Genomic DNA, 24,327 nt, shown 5'->3' on the forward strand with positions numbered 1-24,327 from the left:
CAGTTTAGCCACGCCCACGACGCACTGGCCACGCCCCCTCGCCTTTCCTTTGACAGCTCGTAAAGTTTCTTGGGAATCTCCGTCACCGGGACTGTTCCACTGCATTTTTGGCTTCATCTCAGCTGCTCCTCCTGTAATTTTCTCTAACGATGGAATAATAAGAGGTAGCCATGGTGGTGAATTCAGTGCACTGGTTTCGTAAAGGTCTGCGGTTGCACGATAATCCGGCGTTGCAGGAGGCCCTGAATGGAGCGGACACAGTGCGCTGTGTTTATATCCTGGACCCGTGGTTTGCTGGCGCGGCTAACGTGGGAATAAACCGATGGAGGTAAGTTAACGCTAACCCTATTTGGGTCAGATTTAAGTTACACTAAACGTCGGTTGGACATGAAGTGTTATGTGAACACTGTTTATCAGGTCGCCATTTGTATGATTCATTACCTCATAAAGCGCTTGTAGTTCAGGCTCGGGCCTCCTCTCCACGTCAGTCAGCTAACGCTAGCTTAAAATGGAGAGGATGACATGCCAGGGGCCACAGAGGAAACGGTCAGTTCAATGTGTCCCCACCCAGTAGAGGAGCTCATCTCATGGAGTCAGTGCTGTCCTCTGGTTTATTACACATGAAGTGGTGAGCTGCTGTCAGCATTTACATCTACACAAGGTAGAGAAAGAGGAGGTGCGCTGTGCTCGCTGCTGCTCAACTTATCCCGCTGCAGTTTGGTGGAAGAGACTGAAACAAGGTCATGGTAATAATAACATTGATTATGTAAAGGCTGAAACCTGTAGTATGCAGGTCGGACTTCAGAGAGTCAGTGGAGTGTTTGGCTGTGTTTTGTTCATCTTTGTGGCCAACGAGCGAAGCGGCGCTGTGATAAGATTTGGTGCGTATTTCCGTAAACATGAGAACAGTCGAGAGTAAAGCTGAAAGGATCAAAACAAAAGCCTCAGTTCACACTGGCTGAGACATGCTCTCTCCCTGTGCCTGTTGTGGCTGTGTGGCACCCAGCTGTTTTTATAATCCGCTATTAGATTTCTTTTTACAGGAAGAAAAACATCTACTAATATTAGGTCAACACAATAGACAGGCTGCTTATAAATTGCTTCTCTAATTTAATGCGTAATGTAATGCATATAGATATATATCACAGCAGGTTGATAAACATTGCATTTCAATCCGCCTTCAAATGTTCGTATCCCATAATAGTAATATTAGCTTTAACCTAATTGTTATGCTTTCGTGGCAAACATGGACTCTGAACTTAATTTGTGGGAACGAATTAGCTTTTGTTTAGATCGTCAAAATAATGTACACACAGTAAAAAAACAACAAATCTACCAACACGAATGACTAACAGACAGGCAACGTACATAAATGAGTGGAGAAATGTAAGGAATGCATAAGCCTCCACATAGATGCAGATAACATCTGGTCTGTGGCAGGTATGACAATACTGAGCAGGTCCAGCTGACCCCCGATTTTGTATCAAGATGCCGAGAGTCAGGAGATCCAGTGGCTCTGTTACACTGTGAGGGACATTTTTCTGGCATGGTTTGGGTCCATTTGTCCCCTTAGACCACTTTAGTCTCAGACTGTTGGACGTTTTGCCACATGTGGTTTCTATTATTCTTCTCTGCTAAATGTTTCTGGATCTCAGAAACTGTAAGACCTACACACATTAAACTTGTTGAAAAAGTAACCCACTACAGTGTTTCCCACCCAGGCCCACTCAGCCAGTAGATCAGAGTTTCACTGACCTGGAAGCCAAAAGGTGAAAATAGCTTGGGCTGTGAAGCGATTTCAAAAATTAATCCAATTAATTACATGCTTTGTGATTAATTTATCTGGATTAATTGCTTATATTTACTATGAGAAGTGAGATAACTAGTCTATCAAATAATACATTTACAAATATGCAAACATAAGGCATGTAGGGCTGCATCTCCATCCGTGCATCTGTCCCTGCACAGTTTATTCTTCATGCTGTTCTTGTGCTCTACAAGTGTTTCATGTTTAAAGCTTTCGGTTGAGTTGACATAAACATCTGTAGTTTTCCCTGCAGATGTTGGGCCACACTGAGAGCAGTACGTACAGTACATGGCCTTCCTTTCTTTGCAGTATCTCATCCATTTAATCTGTGTGAGCCTTTCCTGTTTTTTCACCTGCTGGCTCCTCATCTGGGTTGCCCGCTTCAGAAATTTGGGACTGTAGTGGCACAGGAGAGTCTGAATGATCTTTTATGTTGATAAGTGAATCAATGGTTTGTTTAATTGTGTGAGGGAGAGGACTTATGGACTGAACACAGTCAGATTACATCGCTCATAGAATTGTCCAGATCCTGTATGGTGTCAGGGGTCATCACCTCTCTGCTCGGGAGATTTCTGCATGAAATGTCTCTTAAAAACCCAAATCTCTCGACAGCTCCAGTGAACGCTGAGATTAGTGGGCAGTGAGCAGCTGAAACAGAAAAGTCTGTACTGGGCACAAACACATTGGAACCCGTGATAAGCAATTTAGAAGCAGCCTGTCTATTGTGTGGACCTAATATTAGCAGATGCTTTTTTCTTCCGGCAAAAAGAAATCTCATGGTGGATTATAAAAACAGCTGAGTGCCAGAGTCTCAGTCAGTGTGAACTGATGTTTTTGATAGAAAGGAGTTTATCTGTTCTCTGACACAGGCAAGTGAGCGACATCAAAAAAAGCTTTCCATGTCACACATCCTGTGACTGCAAGCCCACTGATATGAATCTGGCTCGGGAACCTCAGTGTTTTCATTCTCCTGTCTCTCTCCACTGACTGTTGTGGAGTTTTTCAGTCCATATATGTCTTATTAGGGCTGGGATGATATGCTTAGATTAGAGACTCAATACTATCATGATACTTAGGTGCTGATTCGATATGTATCTAGATTTTTTAAGTATTGCTATTCGATATTTTGATTTATTGTGATGTTTGTTGATGTTTTTAACACTAGACCATGGGAAAAACAATCTAAAGAATATGTATATCATGTGTTTTTCTCAAAAACAATGCAACAGTAACATGTTTTTCAGTCTTTCTGAGTTTTATTTCAGCAGCATCATTGTTTCCATCACTATGAAACACTTGGCTCTGTCATAAAGCCATGCTAATGAAAAATCTGTTGTTAGTAAACCCACTGAAGAGATCTGTTGGCCACAGGTCAATATATTAGTCCTCTACCTGTTTGTTAAATACATAAAGTACAATTGTAATTAAGGAAGATAAAGTACTTTTATAATTAAATGAATCAAAGCAGATCCTATGGTGCTTTTATTCTGAAACACCATGCTCGTCTAGGCCTGGAAGTGTTGAAAACGTTTCTGTGAACTTGAATGTTCGGGTCAACAGACGGTCGGACAGCAACAGTTACTGTTAGCTGTTAAACTGTTACCATCAGCGGCACAGAGAAACATGAGGATTCCTTCACTGTGAGCGGGAGAGTGGCGACTTCCAGCCGCTGTTCAAACAAACAAACAAACAAGCAGCTCTCTCTGTAGCATGACGACACTGTTTGTATCTCCAGTGTTGCTACAACTAACTGTAGAACCATGACGATCCTCATTTCTCATCACCATACAAATGCTGTTATCTTTATGAACCAACACACTCCACAACTAAGCTGGAATTTGCACTGTGGATTTTTTTAATTGACACATACTAAATAGACCATATTTGACTGCAATTTCAGTCCTGTACTGAAATGTTGTGTTACCACTGTGGTGAGAAACAGTCAGTAGCATCACAGCTGTGCACCCTGGAGGTGAATCTTTCTTACTCATCACATTTCCCTTATTTGTGTCTGTGTGTAGGTTTCTGCTGGAGGCTCTGGAGGACCTGGACAGCAGTCTAAAGAAGCTCAACTCCAGGTTGTTTGTGATCAGAGGGCAGCCTACCGATGTTTTCCCAAGGCTTTTTAAGGTCTGTATTCCTGCCCACATAGTACAGATGTACAACTTTTAGAAACAAAGCCTTAAAAACTACTGACTACTGTATTCACTTAAAACAACAGCTGTGTGACTCCTGCCTGGCATTAGCATCCATTGTTTGAGTGGTTTAAGGAATGTTACCCTGCTTTGATTATGGATGTTAGGCCCGTGTGGAATGTTAATCATGTTAAGAGAATTAAAAAATGGCTAATTTCCACTTACAGCTCAGTTCTAACTGCAGGGTTTCCCACCATGGCTGGTAGGACAGTGACACTGGTATTAAATTGAATTCTATGTGGTCTTAAAAACGTCTTAACAAGTATAAACTGAACATGGTGAACTCTGCAGAAGCTCTGGCCACATATGGTGAATTTACCCAAGTTTGGAGTAAAATGGGCACAGGTTTGTTAATTATGTAATAACAATAAAAACTCTTTTTATTCTGCCATTTGAGGCCAGTGGAAACAACTTGTAAACAAAACAGTGACATATCATGACCTAATAAGTTGATTTGGTCCTTTAACTTGTTTACTTATGTTGTGTTTCTGGCCACCTTGTGAAAGTTCCATATCGACCACTGTTTAGCTTCTTCTGAGGGGAAATATCTGGCTCTTTAGCTGCTAAATGCCCCACTATGTTCACCACTTTGTTGCAAACTGTCGGTCTACTGTTTGGTGGTAGTAGGTTGACTGTGCAATAGGGTTGGGCGATCTGGCCAAAAGATCATATGACTATCTTTTTGGTTAGAATCGTAATTAATTAGAAAAATGAGTCGCGGCTCTGTCTTGTCCTGCCTCCAGTTTCCCTACAGACAGATCTCTTGTGCTGTGGATGGGCTATAACTCCGTCCAAGACGGACGGCAGCTCATGACGGTGGATCTTGTTCTGCTTGGGTGGAGAACTGCTCGATGTGGCGCTACATAAAGCTAGCTGAACCGTCGCCACTTATCAGGGGTTAGAGAGTATTTGCTCAATGGAGGAGAATGAAATGGTCTTCAAGATCAATACTGCTTAGTGATGGAGGAACTCCAGTTCACAAAACAAAGGGTGTGACCAAATCATGTGCTGATGTAACCAATGGAGAAAGTTGGCAGCACCAGTGGCACCAGTGGAAAAGTTGCTCTGGAGCCCTGCACGTGTTGGGTCACTCACTAACTGCCTGCTGCACGGCTTGAATCATCTCCCCAGTAGAGGTTGCTGCTCACCCAGGGGGGTTGTCTTTTGGTGCTGTGGGTTTAGGTGTTTGCGGTCACAGCATTCAGACCAGCCATATACACAACAAAGAAACAGTAAAATGAAAGTAATGTCTTTCCACTTCACCCTCACCTCACTACTTGTGGCAGCAGCAGAAACAATAGAAACTCAATGTGCTTGTTTTGAATCACGTTTAAGAAGTCTAATGTCTGCTTGTGAAGTCTCAAAGCCAGCTTAGCATTTTGGCTGTAGTTTGATGTACTTATCTTTAACACAGCGGTTTGAGCTTGTTCCAGCACATAGTGTTGGGATTAGTGTTGAGGCTGAAACAATATGAATCTACTATAGACCATAGTTCAAAAAGATGAGTGATTAGGTAAATTGAACTGAAGTTAATGCCCCAGTGATGAATATTACCTTGAGGGAACTTCTTCAAATTTAGCACAAACATTCAATTAGACCCAAAGATTAACTGATTAGATTTTGGTGCTCAAAGGTCACAGACACAACTCAGGTTATTGTCTCTGCACTGTTGTTCAGTCTTTCAGCACGAGCACAAAGCATGATGGTTTATATTGCTTGGTTAGTGACCATTGGTTGTACACTACTTTTCATGATGCATTGTGGGATACTATGAGTCCACTATATCGGGTATAATTATTCTGACATATACATTCTGACAGCATTACAAATGGCAATAGTGAGCGATTGCAGATGCAGCCTTGGACTCTGGAGTTTTGGGGTCAAAGGTCAAAGTTCAAGGTCACTATGATCTCATGTTCTTGTGAATGCAATATATCAGGAACACCCAGAGAGAATTTCAGAATGAAGTGATGACATTTTAATTTCCAAAAGGCCAAAGGCCAATCATAATGTTCTGTAAAAACACCTTTGGCCATTATTCAACACTGTAACTCAGGAAGAGGAGATTGAATGTTTCCTGTGACTTGGCTTGGTTGGTGGAGGTGAACAAATATGAGTTGGTGACTGTAGTTTTATTCTTATGTCAAACTAAAAAAAGATGGAGAAGAGATTTGTCTTTTTCTGTTGTTTTGATGGATCAGTGAGGACACAAAGCTTATTCACTTAACAAACATGTTAAGTGTGTTCAGAAATGGACTCTGTTGCACCTGTATCCACACTGCAGACTGTGTTAATATTAATGAGAAAATTCCCGGGGGATTTAGTTCCAGGCAGGGAGGAGCAGATCAGACGCTCACCATCTCTACACAGCAGCTGTTACATAACATACTGCTAATTTTACATTATATACTATAGAAAACCAACAGCCTGCAGGTTTTCATTTCCATCAGCCACATGGTCAACTACAGTAGCTCTGCCACAACACATAATGTCATAACAGCAGATTAAATCTGCTGCTGTAGAGTTTGGTGGGAATGAAAAAGTGAATGACAACACTTCTTACAAGCCTATGGAGAAAATAAAAGTTGGCCCAACCTCGTCCTCTAACCTGCTCCACTATTTGATCTGGTGTCCGGGTTGTTGTAATGTGTTTGAGTTCAGTTTGACTTCCAACTGTCTGTGGTCCTTTCATGCTAAACTAGAGACCATCTTGCTGTGGGATACCACATTCAGCGAAGCCCGTCAACAGGTTGACTTTCATATCAAACCCACCACACCCACCTTCGGAAACTCGCACTTTGATCTCAACTACACATATGTGAAGTTTCATGACTGTATCTCGCTAAGTTGTGACGCTAACATGTTGACGAAAACTGTCCACAGACAGTGTGGTAGAAATTCTCTGCTGCTGGTGAGGAATGAAATAGAGACTTCTGCCGGCCGACAAAGTTTTTATTTTCTTTGCAAAGAAAAGGTCAATCAACATGTGAGCGGTCAGAATGAAGAAAGACCCCGAGTATGGGGAGACCTAAACATTTATACCTGAGGAACGCCCCTCAAGAGTGTATCAAAAGGGCCTTTGATCATGTTGCCCTTTGGCACCTTTCCTGTCTGCTGCAGGCAGACAGGAAAGGTGCCAGAAGGTAGGGTATCTCAAATGGTTGAAACACAAGGAAATTGAAATTACAATTACAACAGACAGACGTATGTCCACCTGCCAAAGATCTTCAAACCACCTCTGTGATAGTTGGTGTGTCTCCAGGACCACACTCTGATGCAGACAACAACAATGTCTGAGGCAGCTTGAAAAGGAATGACTTGGTTTTCTTCCAACTGGAATCTGGTGCAGTCCAGACCAACCAAAGTTCATCATAGTCTTGATCTGATGTCACTAGTAGACAGACCCAGACCATCCTATCCAGACCTGCACCTATAACCGATAAATTATTAATAATTATTATTATTATTACATTGTAATGGCGCTTTTCTATTTTAACGGGTGCAGCTTTTCTAGCTTTTATGACACTAGTCATGTGATTCTACTCAGCCAATCACACACACACACACACACACACACACACACACACACACACACACACACACACAGGGGAGAGATGAGATAAAAGCTTTTTATACACGAGAGGCAACAGTCAGAGAAATCAGTGTGGGAGTGGAATGTAAGAAAAAGGAGTTCAAGCTGCTGTTCAGATGTGTTGAGATTGTTAATGACAGACATGGTTGGGACTGTTAAGATGTGAAACAGAGGTAACAAAGAAGAAGAAAAAAAGAAACTCAAGCAGCACTCTTTATTTCATTTTTTAAGGCTAACGTGCTGGAGCTTTAATTCATGTTTATCATTCTTGGTTCATTCAGGTCAGTGTTAACATTAAACAGAACAGAAGTAAAAAACAAATATTAAAATGTCTTTTTATTTTGCCTGGTTTGGACCAACTGAACCTAACTCCAGATGAGAAAACAACCCAAACACTTGCTGTATTAAACCCGCTGCTTTTGACCAGACGTATTGTACAAACTGCAGGCTGGTTTTGTTGTACAAAAGTGCGTCTTGATGGCCTGGATTACAGAAAGCATGTGCTGAGAACCATGTTTGGTTTTAACACAGTTGTACCTCTGCTGCACTGCTAACACATTCTTTGTCTTTCTCTCATTGATATCTATTTGCTCTGTGTCTCTCTCTTCCTCTTTTTTCTTTCTCTGCCTGGCTGCAGGAGTGGAAAGTGACCAGGTTAACGTTTGAGTATGACCCAGAGCCTTATGGGAAGGAGAGGGATGGAGCCATCATCAAGATGGCCCAAGAGTTTGGAGTGGAGACCATTGTCAGAAACTCACACACCCTCTACAACCTGGATAGGTTTGTAGCACACACACACATTCAAATTGAGTTGGTCAGACACTGACATCAGTCACACCTGCACGTACCCAGATCTTTTACTTTATAGGACCAGCTTTTAGCTCCTTAACGTGAAATCATGTGTGTTATACATTGTTCTGACCATTTTCAGACACATGCTGTTCAGGTTTAAATTGCTGGTTGTATTTATCAACCCTTCCTGACACTGATTGGGCGTCTGTTTATTTTTGTCACAGTGAACATCAAGCTTGTCACGGTGTCAGTGTACAGGTGGTTTTCTTCCTGCTTGGCACCTCCACTGCTGCACACTGGTTCAGCTGGAGCCACTATTCACTGATGTTTTGCCCCTTACCCAGTATATCTAACGGTGGGGGGCAGTGGCCAGTTGGGGACATCCCCCCGTCCTAAATGGGATGTTGAGCTCCATTTTGGTCCTGGCACTGAAGCTGATCTGGCCCTTACAATAACCTCTCAGACCTCTCACACTCTTACAGGGGAGAAGTCAAAGGTCGACAAAAGAACTTATGATATTATAAAGATATTTGTGGACAATCTGAAAAAAAGTTAAATTCCTCTTTAACTTAGTTTATTGTGTATTTTGTTTCTTTTTAAGAAACTAAACAGCTTATACGATTGTGGGGAGGTAGAGAGAGTCTGTAACCACAACTGTGCAAAAATAACACTTGAACCAGATGAACTGATAAACACAAGGTCATCATGATGTTATCATATGCGTGTTACTAACACAATATCAATATTTAATTTTTTATCATCAATATTATCAATACAGGTATAAAGCCACAGCCCTACTTCTGTTGTAACTCAGGACTTATAGCTGACTCAATATGTGGGTATTTTTTAAATCAGATTATGACTCCACATTTCTTCCACCTTCCCCCTGGCAACAATTGCTTCTGTTGGGGATTGTTGTGTAAATAATCTGATTTTGAGTGAATGTTCTGAAACAATCACACAGGCCCTGAAGACTGAAATGTTTTCTATCATCTAATAAAGTGCTAAAGATTTTTGTTTATTTTATTTCCATCACATGCAGCAGAGCTCCAGGGGTCACCTCACATTACTGCAGATCACAGCCCCGTCCATGTGCAGGGACCAGGTGGCAGAATGAGCAGGAGTGAGGGGCGTCTATCCATATTCAGGCCCTGTTGTGTTCAGACTGACTCAGTATCACAGCGCTGCATTATGTAATGAGACAGAGCATTACTGGCCTGTGTGCGTAAGAATACTGCAAGTGGATGAGGCAGGGGGGAGTTGAGCTTTGTGTGTGTGCGCTCAGCTGCACGGTTTATATTTGTAGGTGTAGACATGTGCTCAGCTTACTGTGCTAGTAGTCACAGTAAATCAGCCAGTAGGAAGCCATCCCAGCTGCAAATCCACCAACCAGGGATCCACAGCAGATATAGATATAGACAAGTTGTATAAGACAGAAACTATAAATACAGAGCTTCACTCTCAGCCGCACTGGCAAAACAACCTGAAAAAGGAGCCATTGAGGCTGAAGTTTACGAATGACTGATGACAGTATAGTTTAGTCATGATTTTGGGTAGAAGTGGTTTTCTGTAACTCATGGATATAGTTCAGCTGTTTAAACTCTCAGTTGCAGTCAGCAGAGCAGGGGGCTGCTGGATTTGGGTTGTCAGTCTCTCTGTCTTCCCTTTAGTCCAGGAATATCCCAACACATATCAGCTAGATTGTCATGAAATATGCTGTGAATATGCACAGTTCTCAGAGTATAGTTGCTTATGATCTGTTAACCCCAAATTCGATACTACAGCAAAAAACAGAAAACAACGGAGGCTGCTGCACACACAGTGTGCGTGTATGCACGCACGCACTCCTCTCCATATGGTCAGGTGCAGGCAGTTAAACTAACGTGGTCATTTTAAAAGTCAGTGTTATATTTTAACAGACCGAACAGTGACAACTGTAGCTGCTAATGTTGTTAGCAACCGGCTCACATATGAGCTGTCGCTATGTTAGCTTAAACAAGCTAATATTAACATGTCATGTTAATATAAAGTGAATGACTGAAAGTCACTCAGCCTGAACTACAGATCTGAAGTATCGATCCTCCTGAGAACCCTACTATTTATTATCATAAATTGGATTTATATCAAAGATTCAAAGAAGAACTTATAGCTTTATATAATTTTATTTGATACATTTCTGTGTGTGTGTTTAAGATATTTCAACAGGACCTGTCACATAAGTTCTACTGTGTGTGTGTTTTAACCTTAACCTTTTTGTCTTTTCTGCACTGAACGCAGGATCATAGAGATGAACAACAACAGTCCTCCTCTGACCTTTAAGCGGTTCCAGACCATGGTGAGCCGGCTGGAGTTGCCCAGGAGACCTCTGCTTCCTATCACCGAGCAGCAGATGGACAAATGTCGCACTAAAATAGCCGACAACCACGACCAGCTCTACAGTATACCTTCACTGGAAGAACTAGGTACACACCATTACAGCTCTAGGAGTGGATATGACAGCTGTAGCACTCTTAATGCTAATCTCTGGGTGTACTGAGGGTGGTTAGGAGACAGGAGGTCATATCTTATTAGACATCCAGAAGTCAACAGTCACAAGTAAAATGTCATATTAAATGTCATATTTTTAAATGGAGTTAATCTTAATGTTTCCTTCGTACAGTTGAGAACAGTTAGCACGTAGGTTTGGTTCATGAGGTTTTAGATGCCTTGTATTTAAACTTGTCTCCATGTAAATGTGTGTCCAGGTTTCAGGACGGAGGGTTTACCTCCAGCTGTGTGGCGGGGAGGAGAATCAGAGGCCTTGGACCGGCTCAACAAACATCTGGACAAGAAGGTAAAGCTGAAGCTGATGTTATTGGTCTAATTCAGAGTATTTCAATTTTGTTTTAATCCTTAAATGGTAAGTTGGTCTGTTCAACACTATGGCTGCCACCTTGTTCATTGGTTTTGTTTCACTTTGAGTTGTTGCCACATATACTTGTTGTCATTTAGGGACAGGATCATATCTCTTCTACTTTGAAGAGAGTTTTGAATTTGACTTGTTCTTGTTGAAAAGGTACATTGACATGAATTCATCAAGACATCAGGTCAGTTTGGGGGAAATTAACAGCAAACATCATAAACAGCAAATTAAAACAGGGAGGCGTCTCTTTAAAATATGATGAGATGTTCTTACATTGTGAGCAGGGAAAATAAAAGCTTCTCTCTAATTTAACATAAAGGCCACAGTCTGTCTGCAGCTGTGGTAAATGAAGGCTATGACTTGAAGATTTAAGGTTGTTTAATATGACTTTATGTTAAATGAGTAATAATATTTAATCAACAACCTTCTTAGAGGAAAAAAGACTGAAAAGAGAAGAGGGAGTTTTTTCCTTGGGGGGGGCTGGACCACTGGCTGGAACAGTGGGACCAGCTCTACAATCTCGAATGTCCCTCCCTGACTGACTGATCATATTTCCACCACTGGTCAGACAAATGCCTCGTCACTGAGTTTCTTGTCAAACAGGCTCTATTAGTAGTGTTTACAGTCCACAGTGCTGTCAACTTAGCACATTGTCACTAGATTTAGACATGTTTTTTCAAACAAACTTGGTATAAACCTGGTCCCTGGACTGTGTAAGGATGCTGACCGGGGGCTTAGCGCTACGCCTCATGTTACAGGCAGTCTACTGAGCCGCTCTGGTTTCCCAGCTGCTCTGAAACTGCAGGGAAGCAGAGGAGTGCTTCAATACACTGAGTCTCGCCTCCATTAGAGCAAATAAACTACTTTCATTACATGTATCATTATTACTAAAGGAGGCAGAGGAATAACTAAACATAGGACACACACTTTGACCAATTCTACATATCAATCAGAGAGAGTTAGACATAAAGACCTGCCTCTGATAACAGTCTATTACTTTCTGGAGTGGAAGTAAATAAAGGATAAGCAAGAGTGGATGTCATGTCATTCTCTCTCTCTCTCTCTCTCTCTCTCTCTCTCTGGTAGGAGAGACAGTAAATACAGCTGAAATCACAGCTGAAATCACAGCTCAGTCTTTGTCTTTCATTTCTGTGTTTGGTGATTTTGTCAGATGACGTCGTGGAAATAAAAATCAGGATTTGACCATATATGGTCCCGACACATCCTAGGTTTTGACCTAGTCGTGTTTATATAACGTCTCAGATGATCATGTGAATGTCATCACTGTGTCTTTCTGTATAGGTGTGGGTGGCCAACCTGGAGCACCCCCGGGTCAACACATGCTCTCTGTATGCCAGTCCCACTGGCCTCAGCCCCTACCTGCGCTTCGGCTGTCTGTCCTGTAGGGTTCTGTACTACAACCTCAGAGAGCTCTACATGAAGGTACAACCTCAGACATATCAGCCATGCAAACACCCACTGCTGTGTGTCCTCTCTTCTCTGACAGTTATGATAATTCACAGCTTTTCAATAGCGACCCTCTCCTCACTCCTCTGTTGTTCTTTTCCTCTTTCTCTCCCATTCTCTCCATCAGCTCCGTAAGCGCTGCAGCCCTCCTCTGTCCCTGTTCGGCCAGTTGTTATGGAGGGAGTTCTTCTACACAGCTGCCACCAACAACCCCAACTTTGACCGCATGGAGGGAAACCCCATCTGTGTCCAGGTGTGACACCACACATCACTCAGATCAAAAGAAGAGGTTCACACTTCACAAAGAGGAAACTTAAGAACGACCATTGTTTTAGGTCATAAAGAAGTCAGTGCTGTGGCCTGTGGACATGAGGCCAGCATCTGTCTTATGAAATAGAAAAGTAGGACAACAATTTGTTAGACACTGTGGTGCAGTTTGAAAATGAAGTGTTCTTACTTTGATGATGTACTGTACATCCACAAACACGTACTGTAGTGCTGCAGTATGTACACGCATTGGTCTGTGTCGTACTGGATGAGTCAGTATTCAGATTTCACAGTTGGGTTCAGACTTGAAACATGGTTCCAGACACATAGTGTACTTTTACAAGGTTAATTTGACAGTACAGGCCAGAAATGCCATGGCATCACTATTAAGACTGCACTGATATGAAAAATATGAACACTGATTCTAATTCTCACCGGCCCCTGGTGATTACCCAGCCCTGTTGTTTCGGATGTTCAGATTCACTTAATTATCTCTTAAATTTGAAATTAAATTTGCATGTTTATCCTTTCTGTCAGTTGCTGTTATAATGCAAAACCAGGCTCTTTAGCTGAGAAGAGAGGCTCAGATCCTCTCTTCTGATTGGCTGACTGAACTGTTGTTACTAGAGCACCAGAGAGAAGCCTGAGAGGGGAGATGTAAAACTACACTGAGGTGGTTTTTGGTTCTTAAAACTACAAATATATCTTCTGATGGACATAAACACTTCAGATAAAACACAGGGGAAATATAAAATATGGGACCTTTAATCCACAACTTCAAGCCAATCAGAACTGAGAGTTTTCAGTGGTTGTGGTGTAATAAATTTTGACCACGTTTCATAAAATAACCACATTTAATTTTGTACTTTGTACCGAGTCTGTCTTATTTAAATGTTATAATTGAAACAATTGTGAGCACAGTGTATCTACCCACCTTATCAAACAGTCTTCACATTCAGTTGTTAGTGTTACTTACAGAACACAACACAACTGTCTGTCAACACTATTGTACAGCTAGTCTTTGCTGTGTGATAATATTGTGGCCTTTTTGTCTGCCTTGTAAATTCATACAAAAAAGAGACATCAACACTTTTCTCATTTCCATGTTTTTGATGCCTGATTGTAATTTTGATAATGAAAATGACTCTTTCACATCAGCTGAGAGCAGAGGACACACACCGCTCCCAAACCTATTAAAAACAGTGATGATGATGCTACTCGTGCACTGATAAAAGAAAATTCACAAAAGTGTGGAATTCACTCACTGATTATTGAGAGTGTTAATAAATAAAACCAGCTCTATCAGCCAGCTCTAGTGCTCACAACATGTACATGTAACTGAGAGAAGAAAGTGCATATGGTTAATATTTCTCTCCTGTGTCATACTTTTGTCTCCAGATCCCATGGGACCAGAATCCAGAGGCCCTGGCCAAGTGGGCGGAGGGTCGGACTGGTTTTCCCTGGATCGACGCCATCATGACGCAGCTGAGACAGGAGGGCTGGATCCACCACTTGGCCAGACACGCTGTGGCCTGTTTCCTCACCAGGGGAGACCTGTGGATCAGCTGGGAGAGCGGCATGAAGGTATTAATGTGGGGGTCTCAGAAACAGAGCTGGTGTCTGACTGTTTACTGTCTAGTTTGGCAGCATCAGTGCCAGGCTCACATCGTCAGCAGTGACTATTTGATGTAGATTGTGTGTGTGTGTGTGTGTGTGTGTGTGTGTGTGTGTGTGTGTTCCTGCAGGTGTTTGAGGAGCTGCTGCTGGATGCAGACTGGAGTGTGAACGCTGGGAGCTGGATGTGGCTGTCCTGCAGTGCCTTCTTCCAGCAGTTCTTCCACTGCTACTGTCCTGTCGGCTTTGGAAGGAGAACTGACCCCTCAGGAGACTACATCAGGTAGACTTTATGCTGGTACTCCTGCAGTATCTCTTACTCTATCACTTCATGTAACTCTGTGCAGTTTCCTCCATGTTGAAGCTGTTTAAAGGAGCTGAATATGCCTTTAAATGTCGGCAGCAAATAGGATAAAAGTTCAACTGATTTTCTTTTTAAATTTCCTGCAGGCGTTACATCCCCATCTTAAAGGACTACCCGAACCGGTACATATATGAGCCCTGGAATGCTCCAGAGCTGGTCCAGAAGGCAGCCAATTGTGTGGTGGGAGTGGATTATCCCAAACCTATGATCAACCACGCAGAGGGCAGCAGGCTCAACATCGAGAGGATGAAGCAAGTTTACCAGCAACTCTCCCACTACAGAGGACTCAGTAAGTCAACTGACATCCACCATAGATTGTGTGTGTGTGTGTGTGTGTGTGTGTGTGTGTGTGTGTGTGTGTGTGTGTGTGTGTGTGTGTGTGTGGAGAAAACTCAGGTGAATGTAATCCATTGAAAACAAGGAGGGTGTTTCTACCTGGAGTTAAGAAGACAGTCCTCTGTGATCTCTAACTCTCGATCACTCATTTTAAATGTCGATACACGATCACGCAGCTGCTGTCATTCATGAGATAATGTTTTGAAGCAGCGAGCTGTAATGAACTACAGTGGGAGTGATTCTGCAAGGCCTGGCCAGTGCCAAGCCACATCTGGCCACAGCAGGAGACGCACGCCACTGATGTCAAGACATAAACACTCCTCACAATGAACAGAGGGTTCCGCCCAGAGTCCAGGATAGGGATGTGTACCGACACCCAGAACTAAACAGGCCCCGGGGCTGAATATTGAAAGACCTTAGTATGAATAAGCTCAGATGTTATCGGTTCTGCTCTCTGTACTTGAGAAAGAAAACAGATTTCCTGTTTGTTATTGCACATTCACCAACTGTTTCTGATAAAGACATTTGTCTGTGATTCATCTTTGCTGTCCCCAGCACAGAAGTTCATCTGCATCTCTCTCTTTTAATGATGAAAAGTAACCATTAACCAGCTGATTGTTCTGGGTGTTGTTCAGAAATTCAGCTTCAGATTCAGGTCATTCACAGCTTGGGGGGCAGATTTAGTGACGGGGGGGCTGCACGAGAACTACTGCACAGAAGACAGAATCTCGAGGAAGAACAAGCCTCAGCAGATGGAGGAGGTGGCCGACATGAAGAAATCCTACCAGTGGCTGGAAGAGGCCGTCCTGAAGAACAGCACAGAGGCTCTGATCACAGCAGCACAACAGCAGGCCCTCAGCACCAGATCCACAGAGGGAGGGGTCCACCACAGCAGAGAGGACACAAGGTACAGGCTGTGCAAAGACGAGACAGTCCAGCACAGAGTAACAGGGTGTACAGACTGGAAGTCCCTAAGTCCCAACAGGACTCAAGAACAACAGAGCTAAGATCCTATGGGACTTCAAGTTCCAGACTCAAAACCAACCCGACCACGTGGTGGAGCAGTGGAGGGGAGTGGTGATACATGTGGCAATCCCAGGGGCTGAAGGAGCAACTGCAACAGATGTGGAAGGTGAAGCCCAAAGTGGTCCCAATGGTAATGGGAGCATTAGAGGCTGTGACCCCCAAACTGGGAGAGTGGCTCCAGCAGATTCTAGGTGTCTATCCTAGAAACAGCTACTGACAAGATAGTGAGAGAAGCCTTAAACTCCCAGAACAAATTTTTTATTAATTTATTTTTTTTCTTTTTTTACATATTTGTGGTGTTTGGACTTGAAGTTAGTTCAGCACTTTTGTATAGATACACAGAAGGTAGAATTATATCAGAGTAAACTTATGTGTGTATGTGTGTATGTCTGTGTGTGTGCGCGTGTGTGTCAGGTCTACTAGCATCAGTACCAACAATCCAGGAAGAGGCCGAGCCCCCAATGACTGATGAGTCCCAGACCAGCAGTGGCCCTGGTAGGAGGACTCATGTTTCCCATCAGAGATCTAGAAAATGTCACAGAAATCTGACTTTGGTTCATGACTTTTGAACATGTGTTTGTTTTGTCTCATGTTTTCTTAGACTCTCCTCCCAGAGATCCTGTTGACACTGAAGCAGCTGGCTGCTCCACAGCTCCTGATTCCTCCACAGTCTGTGCATCCCCCACCTGTGCCCCACACCCAGATGTGGAGGACGCAGCAAACAGCCACTCATCCCAGACACCCTGCACCTCTTCACACACACAGCCCTCTGCAGCCGTAACATCCACATCTGCCAGCCACCCCCTGCCGCTAACAGCCTCTCCCTCCCCAGCTTCAACACCAATCGAGAGCCCTCAGTCGAGGTCAAAACCTTCCTCCCCGACCTCTTCAGGTCCCACCTTGTCCCCAGCCCCCAGTCCAGCCACGACCCCTGCTCAGACTCTCCCAAAGAGGAAAGGCCTCACCCGCAAAGTGCGTCGTAGCCATAGGCAGAGAGGGCGACAGAGCTGCACTCCATCAGGAAGGGAGGGAGACAGAAGAGTAGAGGAAGAGGAGAGGGAGGAAACAGGAGGGGAGGAGAAGATGGAGGAGGACGTCGAACAGGATGAGGAGAGGATGGAGGAGGAGACGTCTTCAGAAATAGCAGGACTTCAGCAGTGATACAAGGTAGAATATACAACGTCTCTATTTACAACTAGCCTCCAGAACTGGAGGCTGTGATCATCACATACGGCAACATTGCCTTGCTGTTTGGACCTCACCTGATAATACAAACTAACTTATCTACACATTTACAGGCATCTGTTTAAAACAACTGCACACCAAAGATTCATAACGGAATGAATTAAAACTTGCAGCGACTTGCAGAACGCTTGGTCTGCAACATTACAACCTGATTATACACATGCAACCAGGTGATGAGTGAGGAGCTTTACTTCAGTGTTTCTGTCAGCTTTCTGTGGCGCAGCTCCATGCTGCCTTCAGGGGAACAGGACATCAGTATGTTCTATGAAATTTCACCAACATGGTGTTTACTGTGTCAACTGTACTATGCTCTCATCCTTGATATTCACCAGGCTGTCAGCTTTCCCATGAAAGCAGCTTAGCGTGTAGCATCCACACCCACATCTTTCAAATATAATCGCAATTGTAAAGTTGTGTTAAACCAGCTTTAATCCTGTTGGAAGGTTCAAAATGGACATCAACACCACCATGTCACCATATTCATATAATATACAGTCAGGTCCATAAATATTGGGACATCGACACAATTCTCATCTTTTTGGCTCTAAACACCACCACAATGGATTTGAAATGAAACGAACAAGATGTGCTTTCAGCTTTAATTTGAAGGTATTTACATCCAAATCAGGTGAACGGTGTAGGAATTACAACAGTTTGTATATGTGACTCCCACTTTTTAAGGGACCAAAAGTAATGGGACAAATTAACAATCATAAATCAAACTTTCACTTTTTAATACTTGGTTACAAATCCTTTGCAGTCAATTACAGCCTGAAGTCTGGAACGCATAGACATCACTAGACGCTGGGTTTCATCCCTGGTGATGCTCTGCCAGGCCTCTACTGCAACTGTCTTCAGTTCCTGCTTGTTCTTGGGGCATTTTCCCTTCAGTTTTGTCTTCAGCAAGTGAAATGCATGCTCAATCAGATTCAGGTCAGGTGATTGACTTGGCCATTGCATAACATTCCACTTCTTTGCCTTAAAAAACTCTTTGGTTGCTTTCGCAGTATGCTTCGGGTCATTGTCCATCTGCACTGTGAAGCGCTGTCCAATGAGTTCTGAAGCATTTGGCTGAATATGAGCAGATAATATTGCCCAAAACACTTCGGAATTCATCCTGCTGCTTTTGTCAGCAGTCACATCATCCATAAATACAAGGGAACCAGTTCCATTGGCAGCCATACATGCCCACGCCATGACACTACCACCACCATGCTTCACTGATGAGGTGGTATGTTTTGCATCATGAGCAGTTCCTTTCCTTCTCCATACTCTTCTCTTCCCATCACTCTGGTATGAGTTGATCTTTGTCTCATCTGTCCATAGGATGTTGTTCCAGAACTGTAAAGGCTTTTTTAGATGTTGTTTGGCAAACTCTAATCTGGCCTTCCTGTTTTTGAGGCTCACCAGTGGTTTACATCTTGTGGTTGAACCCTCTGTATTCACTCTGGTGAAGTCTTCTCTTGATTGTTGACTTTGACACACATACACCTACCTCCTGGAGAGCGTTCTTGATCTGGCCAACTGTTGTGAAGAGGTTTTTCTTCACCAGGGAAAGAATTCTTCGGTCATCCACCACAGTTGTTTTCCGTGGTCTTCCGGGTCTTTTGGTGTTGCTGAGCTCACCGGTGCGTTCTTTCTTTTTAAGAATGTTCCAAACAGTTGATTTGGCCACACTTAATGTTTTTGCTATCTCTCTGATGGGTTTGTTTTGATTTTTCAGCCTAATGATGGCTTGCTTCACTGATAGTGACAGCTCTTTGGATCTCATATTGAGAGTTGACAGCAACAGATTCCAAATGCAAATTGCACACTTGAAATGAACTCTAGACCTTTTATCTGCTCCTTGTAAATGGGATAATGAGAGAATAACACACACCTGGCCATGGAACAGCTGAGCAGCCAATTGTCCCATTACTTTTGTTCCCTTAAAAAGTGGGAGTCACATATACAAACTGTTGTAATTCCTACACCGTTCACCTGATTTGGATGTAAATACCTTCAAATTAAAGCTGAAAGTCTGCAGTTAAAGCACATCTTGTTCATTTCATTTCAAATCCATTGTGGTGGTGTTTAGAGCCAAAAAGATGAGAATTGTGTCGATGTCCCAATATTTATGGACCTGACTGTATATAATAGTTTAATCAACTCCTACCAACTCCTAACAAAGCTAGCCTGCTTGCTAGCTTGTATTTATATATAACTGAAACTGTTTAAAAAGCTAGTCTGCAAACTAGCTTGGCAGGAAAGCATGGTCTCTATGAGCAGATGGATCACACACACAGTGGCAGGTTGCCACTATGTTACTGAGCCTGTACAGAAATGTAATACATGACATTTACGGCCTAATACTAAGAATGATGTTGCTATATATGTCACCTATATAATGATCACATATATACATCCTCTGCATATATGGCTATATATAGGTTTAGTAACATTTGTGTGTGTGTGTGTGTGTGTGTGTGTGTGTATGTATGTGTGTATGTATGTATGTATGATGTATGTATATATGTATGTGTATATATATATATATATATATATATATATATATATATATATATATATATATATACATACATATATACATACACTTACATACACACATACATATGAATTTTATATGGTATGACTGTTGCAACTATATATGTTGACAACATATATATTTAATTTATATATGCAAGTTTATTAAAAACAAAAATCTTATTGTCTTATACATGTTAAATTATTAATTTCTCATTAATTTTAAACATGTTTATCTTCTCATTCTGGAAAAATGGTCTCAGACTTTCGGACCCTGTATATAATATCAACATACAGTATATTGACAGGCTTTGGGATGGATATATATTTACAAGTCATGTCTACAATCTAAGCACTCATACATAAACATCCATATTTCCATTGGCTAGACATAAGTCAATATATGAAATTATTCCAAATTGTAATAGGTCTCATACATAATTTTCACACATGTCCTTTTATTTTATATGTACATATATGTCATGTGGAAATTTAATGTATGTACATATATTACATTTGCATGGTCATGCTAAGGAAATGTACTGTTTTACATGTTCTGTTGTGACCAGACACTAAGTCACTGTTCCAGCAAATGTCAGTAAAGCTTGTGAGGGATGAGTTTGGTGCAGTGTCTACAAAACAACCTGCAGTGTCCCTGCTGCACTGAGTTATGGTACGGTGTAAGTGGCTAACACTGTGTTTTCTGCTCTGGTGTCTCTCTCAGGTGGAGTCTTCAAACATCCACGCTGGACAACTGGACACATGAAGACGTACAATGGATACGCGGACAACATACATATTGTATATGCACAAGCATACACGTACAACACAAGTGGAAGCAGTACAAAAGCATCTTACTCACATTTATTCCGGTCAGAAAAAAAGGAATTATTGTCTAGACAAAACGTTGAATAACCTTAAAACAAATTGATTAATTTTGACATGTTAGAACAGAACCAGTCCACAATGACTGTACATGATTAAAGAGTGATTTTTATTTGAGGAAATGAAGATCATAATTTAAAAAAAGTATTCAAGATGAGTGAAGAGTAATCTCCTCTTGTACAGTTCCATCTCTGAGACACACACACAGCTAATAAGGAGCAGCGTCATGTACTGCAAATCTTATCTACATATCCAAGTTGAACCCATACAACATAGTGTGGCTGTCCGCAGTAGTACCTCTCTGCTTGTCCTGCCGCTTCTACAACTGTCCTCTTAGAAAAGGGTAGAGCAGGAGTCTGAACGTCACCTGTCCCGTCTCTCTGTGCTCTGTTGTTCCACCACCTGGGAAAAGGAGAAAAGTGACTCAAAGTCATTTGATAAAGCAGTGTATTTTGACATATTGCAGTATGTACAAAACCACAATTTTGTATTATTATGGTTTATGAGATTTATTAAGTGGTGGTTAACAACAGAATCTCAGAGTGACAGGTAAAAACCAGATCATCGCGGGTCCTGTCCAGGCCTGAAACTGACGATCGCTCTTATTTAGCAGCCGGCGGGAGCACTGCTAGAGCTTCAGACAGATTAACTGACCTTCAGTGAACTGTATTAAATCATCAGTTTATGTCGTAGTTCCCCTCACTGTACAGTTGTGTTCATTTTGAGCCTGCTTTAGGAGGCTCTCATTTATATGGCGAATGCTCTTGTTTATGTTCATGTGACCCCGATACTTTGTTCAGGAGCTTTTCCTGACTCTACCACATTAAAACGAAAAGAAACGGTGGAGAAAGTGATGGAAACTACATGTTGATATGTAAATGCCCCGATGTGAATGTTATTGAAACTATATGATATTTTTGCTAGCAGCAGTGTCAAGGTGAATTAGGGAACTTAACAGTTTTTTTTAGTCCACCCTAAATCATAATTACCCTGTCTGTTGAAGAGGGTCACACATCTCTGAAGGTATAGCAGATTGCTAATTGAAATCATGTAAATTAATGAGACAAATTAATTTAGACACTGTATCTGAGGCACATGGGGAAATGAAGGTAAGTCTGTGAGACCAAAAAAAGTTTATTGCATTTGCCATATTTTTCTCTGGCAATTGAAAATGCTGCTTGTGTGGTAAGAATGTAGAGAAAAACTGACGTGTTGATCTCCCCATATGTGTAACAGAGTTTGTGTATAAAATATGTAAAAACCATAACCTGTCTGTTTACTAATGACTGTCTGAAAAAGGGGGTTTCATAAAGGCTTGTACCTTGTTTCTGCCTGGATGTTTCTTACCAGAAGTACCCACTGGAGGGCAGTAGATACAGGAAATTCTGCACATTGGGCTGCAACTTAAAAAAGTATTTTCGTAATCTCTTAAACTGCCAATCATTTAAAATGTATTTACTAATAATTATTATGTAATATTTCACAAAGTGGCGAAGTCTGCCTGTTATCATTTCTCAGAGTCCACGGTCTCTGTAAAGGCTCTGTAACAATATGAAAAACAAACATGTTCAGTTTACTGTCATATAAAAGAGAGAAGCAGTTGTTTTTTTTTGTTTTGTTTTTTTTTGCACAAATTACCCAAGTAATTATCAAAATTTGCAGATTAATTATCTGTCAACTGACTAACTGATTGGACTTATATTCTCAGCAGTAACATCTACCAGGATCTGCAGATTGACTCTAGAGAGCAGTAAATTATAAGACTGGCAAGTAAAATATTTTGTCCTGAAACTGTATATATGAATTTGTATTCTTTACAAAAATAAAGATAGAAATTGGTTCATGAACTTAGGTTCAAAACATGGGATAAAACCAGCCACAGGAGGTTTTTTCTGCAGGAGCCACACATATTTATCATGGACATGTGACTTTGTCTTCCTCCGCATTGTTTTAACATCAGTTTTTGACGCTCTTGGATGCCAAAAATGATACAAATGTGATTTTGTAAATTATTATTTGTTTTTTTATATAATTTATTTTTCCCAACTGTAACCCTCAGTGCAGAATCAGTAAGCCATAGTAACAGTCTGACTTTGTGAAACCCCCTCATTGTTGCCTGGATGGGTCAAAACTTCCCCAAAGAGGGATCATAGATTTTTTTAAGATAAACCTCGTGGCCCGTGGGAGATGTCTTACTGTTGGTGTTCGGGACAAGTGGGAAATGTGAGGTTTGAATCCAAGAAGGTAAAAGGACAGATCAGTCAGTGGATCCCCCAGTTTAAATCTCAGAAAAGCACACACTGCCCACTTGCCCTGAACACAACACAAGCCCTGATCAGATGCTTGTGTTTTTCTGCACATTCCAACTAACAACAGTACGATACCCCACAGGGACAGAGGTCTGTCTGAGAGCTGTGGGCTACATGGATATTTATTTGTTTTGTATTGTACAAAAAGAGTTTATTTTCATTAAAATTGAAGGCATTGTGATTGAAACGGGAGTTTATGGTGTGTTTTCTGTCTGCGCTACATTACTAGTTCCAGTGCAACACATTCAAATGTCACAGTGAATTCAGGTACATCAGAGATGAAGTCCGTGCTCATTTAGCCACAATTTAACTTTGGTTTGATAAATTCATCTGTGGTTTAACCTGAGGGAGCCACTCTTCAATCAAAAGATACATCAAGTTGAGAAAGGAAAAATGTTATGTTCCTTTATTCCCTCTCTTCCCCTCCTGTATTTACATATGTTAAGAGCTATCCAGGGCTTGGAGAACTGAGCAAAGAAATCCAATATTTAAATAAGTGAACAAGTACACAAGGTTGTGAGCAGAAGTGCGTGCTAGTTACAAAACATTACTAACTTTGACTTAAACCACTCTCACACTTCACACAGGTGGATCCTCACTGTCCATCGGAAACACTGCATTTTAACACCTGTAGGCTTAAGACACCTCTTGGACAAGCTGTCCAACAAGATATGGTCAAGTGCTGAACTTGTGCTTTGTCACCATAAAGGCAGCAGTGGTGCCACTGGGCTCTTCTGGTCACAGCTCAGAAATGTGTCTACCGGCCAGCCCTGGGGAGCCTGCTCATGAACTGAATGGCTGCTGGGATGTTTTTAAAGGTTCTTGTACTGACTTATAGGAACTGATGTTCACTATATGGAGTTAGATTGCCTTCTGTGAACAAATGATTATAATAACTCATGGGTTAGTAATTCCCTTAAGAATGTCCTCAGTCAGAAAAAGCTTTCTACCAGGGTGACAGTCATCAACAAAGAGATACTTAAAAGTTGTTGAAAAAGGAAAT

General features: G+C 41.8%; 1 protein-coding gene across 3 annotated transcripts; it reads left to right on the plus strand.

Moving 5' to 3' along the window:
* The first annotated feature begins 22 nt into the window (after positions 1-22).
* Positions 23-23,516, plus strand: cry2 (cryptochrome circadian regulator 2). Of its 3 annotated transcripts, none has more exons than XM_071490510.1 (13): positions 26-328; positions 3,829-3,937; positions 8,232-8,374; positions 10,664-10,848; positions 11,131-11,219; positions 12,591-12,731; positions 12,883-13,008; positions 14,421-14,606; positions 14,768-14,919; positions 15,087-15,289; positions 16,777-16,857; positions 16,964-17,529; positions 20,855-23,516. In XM_071490510.1, exons 1-12 carry the CDS (start codon positions 171-173, stop codon positions 17,521-17,523), a joined length of 2,133 nt encoding a protein of 710 aa, XP_071346611.1. In that variant the 5' UTR covers positions 26-170; the 3' UTR covers positions 17,524-17,529; positions 20,855-23,516. The 3 variants fall into 3 exon arrangements, with proteins under 3 accessions (XP_071346628.1, XP_071346611.1, XP_071346620.1); XM_071490519.1 differs by lacking the exon at positions 26-328 and adding an exon at positions 451-628; XM_071490527.1 differs by lacking the exons at positions 16,777-16,857; positions 16,964-17,529; positions 20,855-23,516 and adding an exon at positions 15,388-16,725 and having other exon boundaries at positions 23-328; positions 15,087-15,357.
* Positions 23,517-24,327: the final 811 nt, after the last annotated feature.

This window comes from Trachinotus anak, unplaced genomic scaffold (assembly GCF_046630095.1).
Source record: "Trachinotus anak isolate AG129_WGS33_773 ecotype Australia unplaced genomic scaffold, CSIRO_AGI_Tana_v1 ptg000002l, whole genome shotgun sequence".
In the NCBI taxonomy this organism is placed as follows: Eukaryota; Metazoa; Chordata; class Actinopteri; order Carangiformes; family Carangidae; genus Trachinotus; species Trachinotus anak.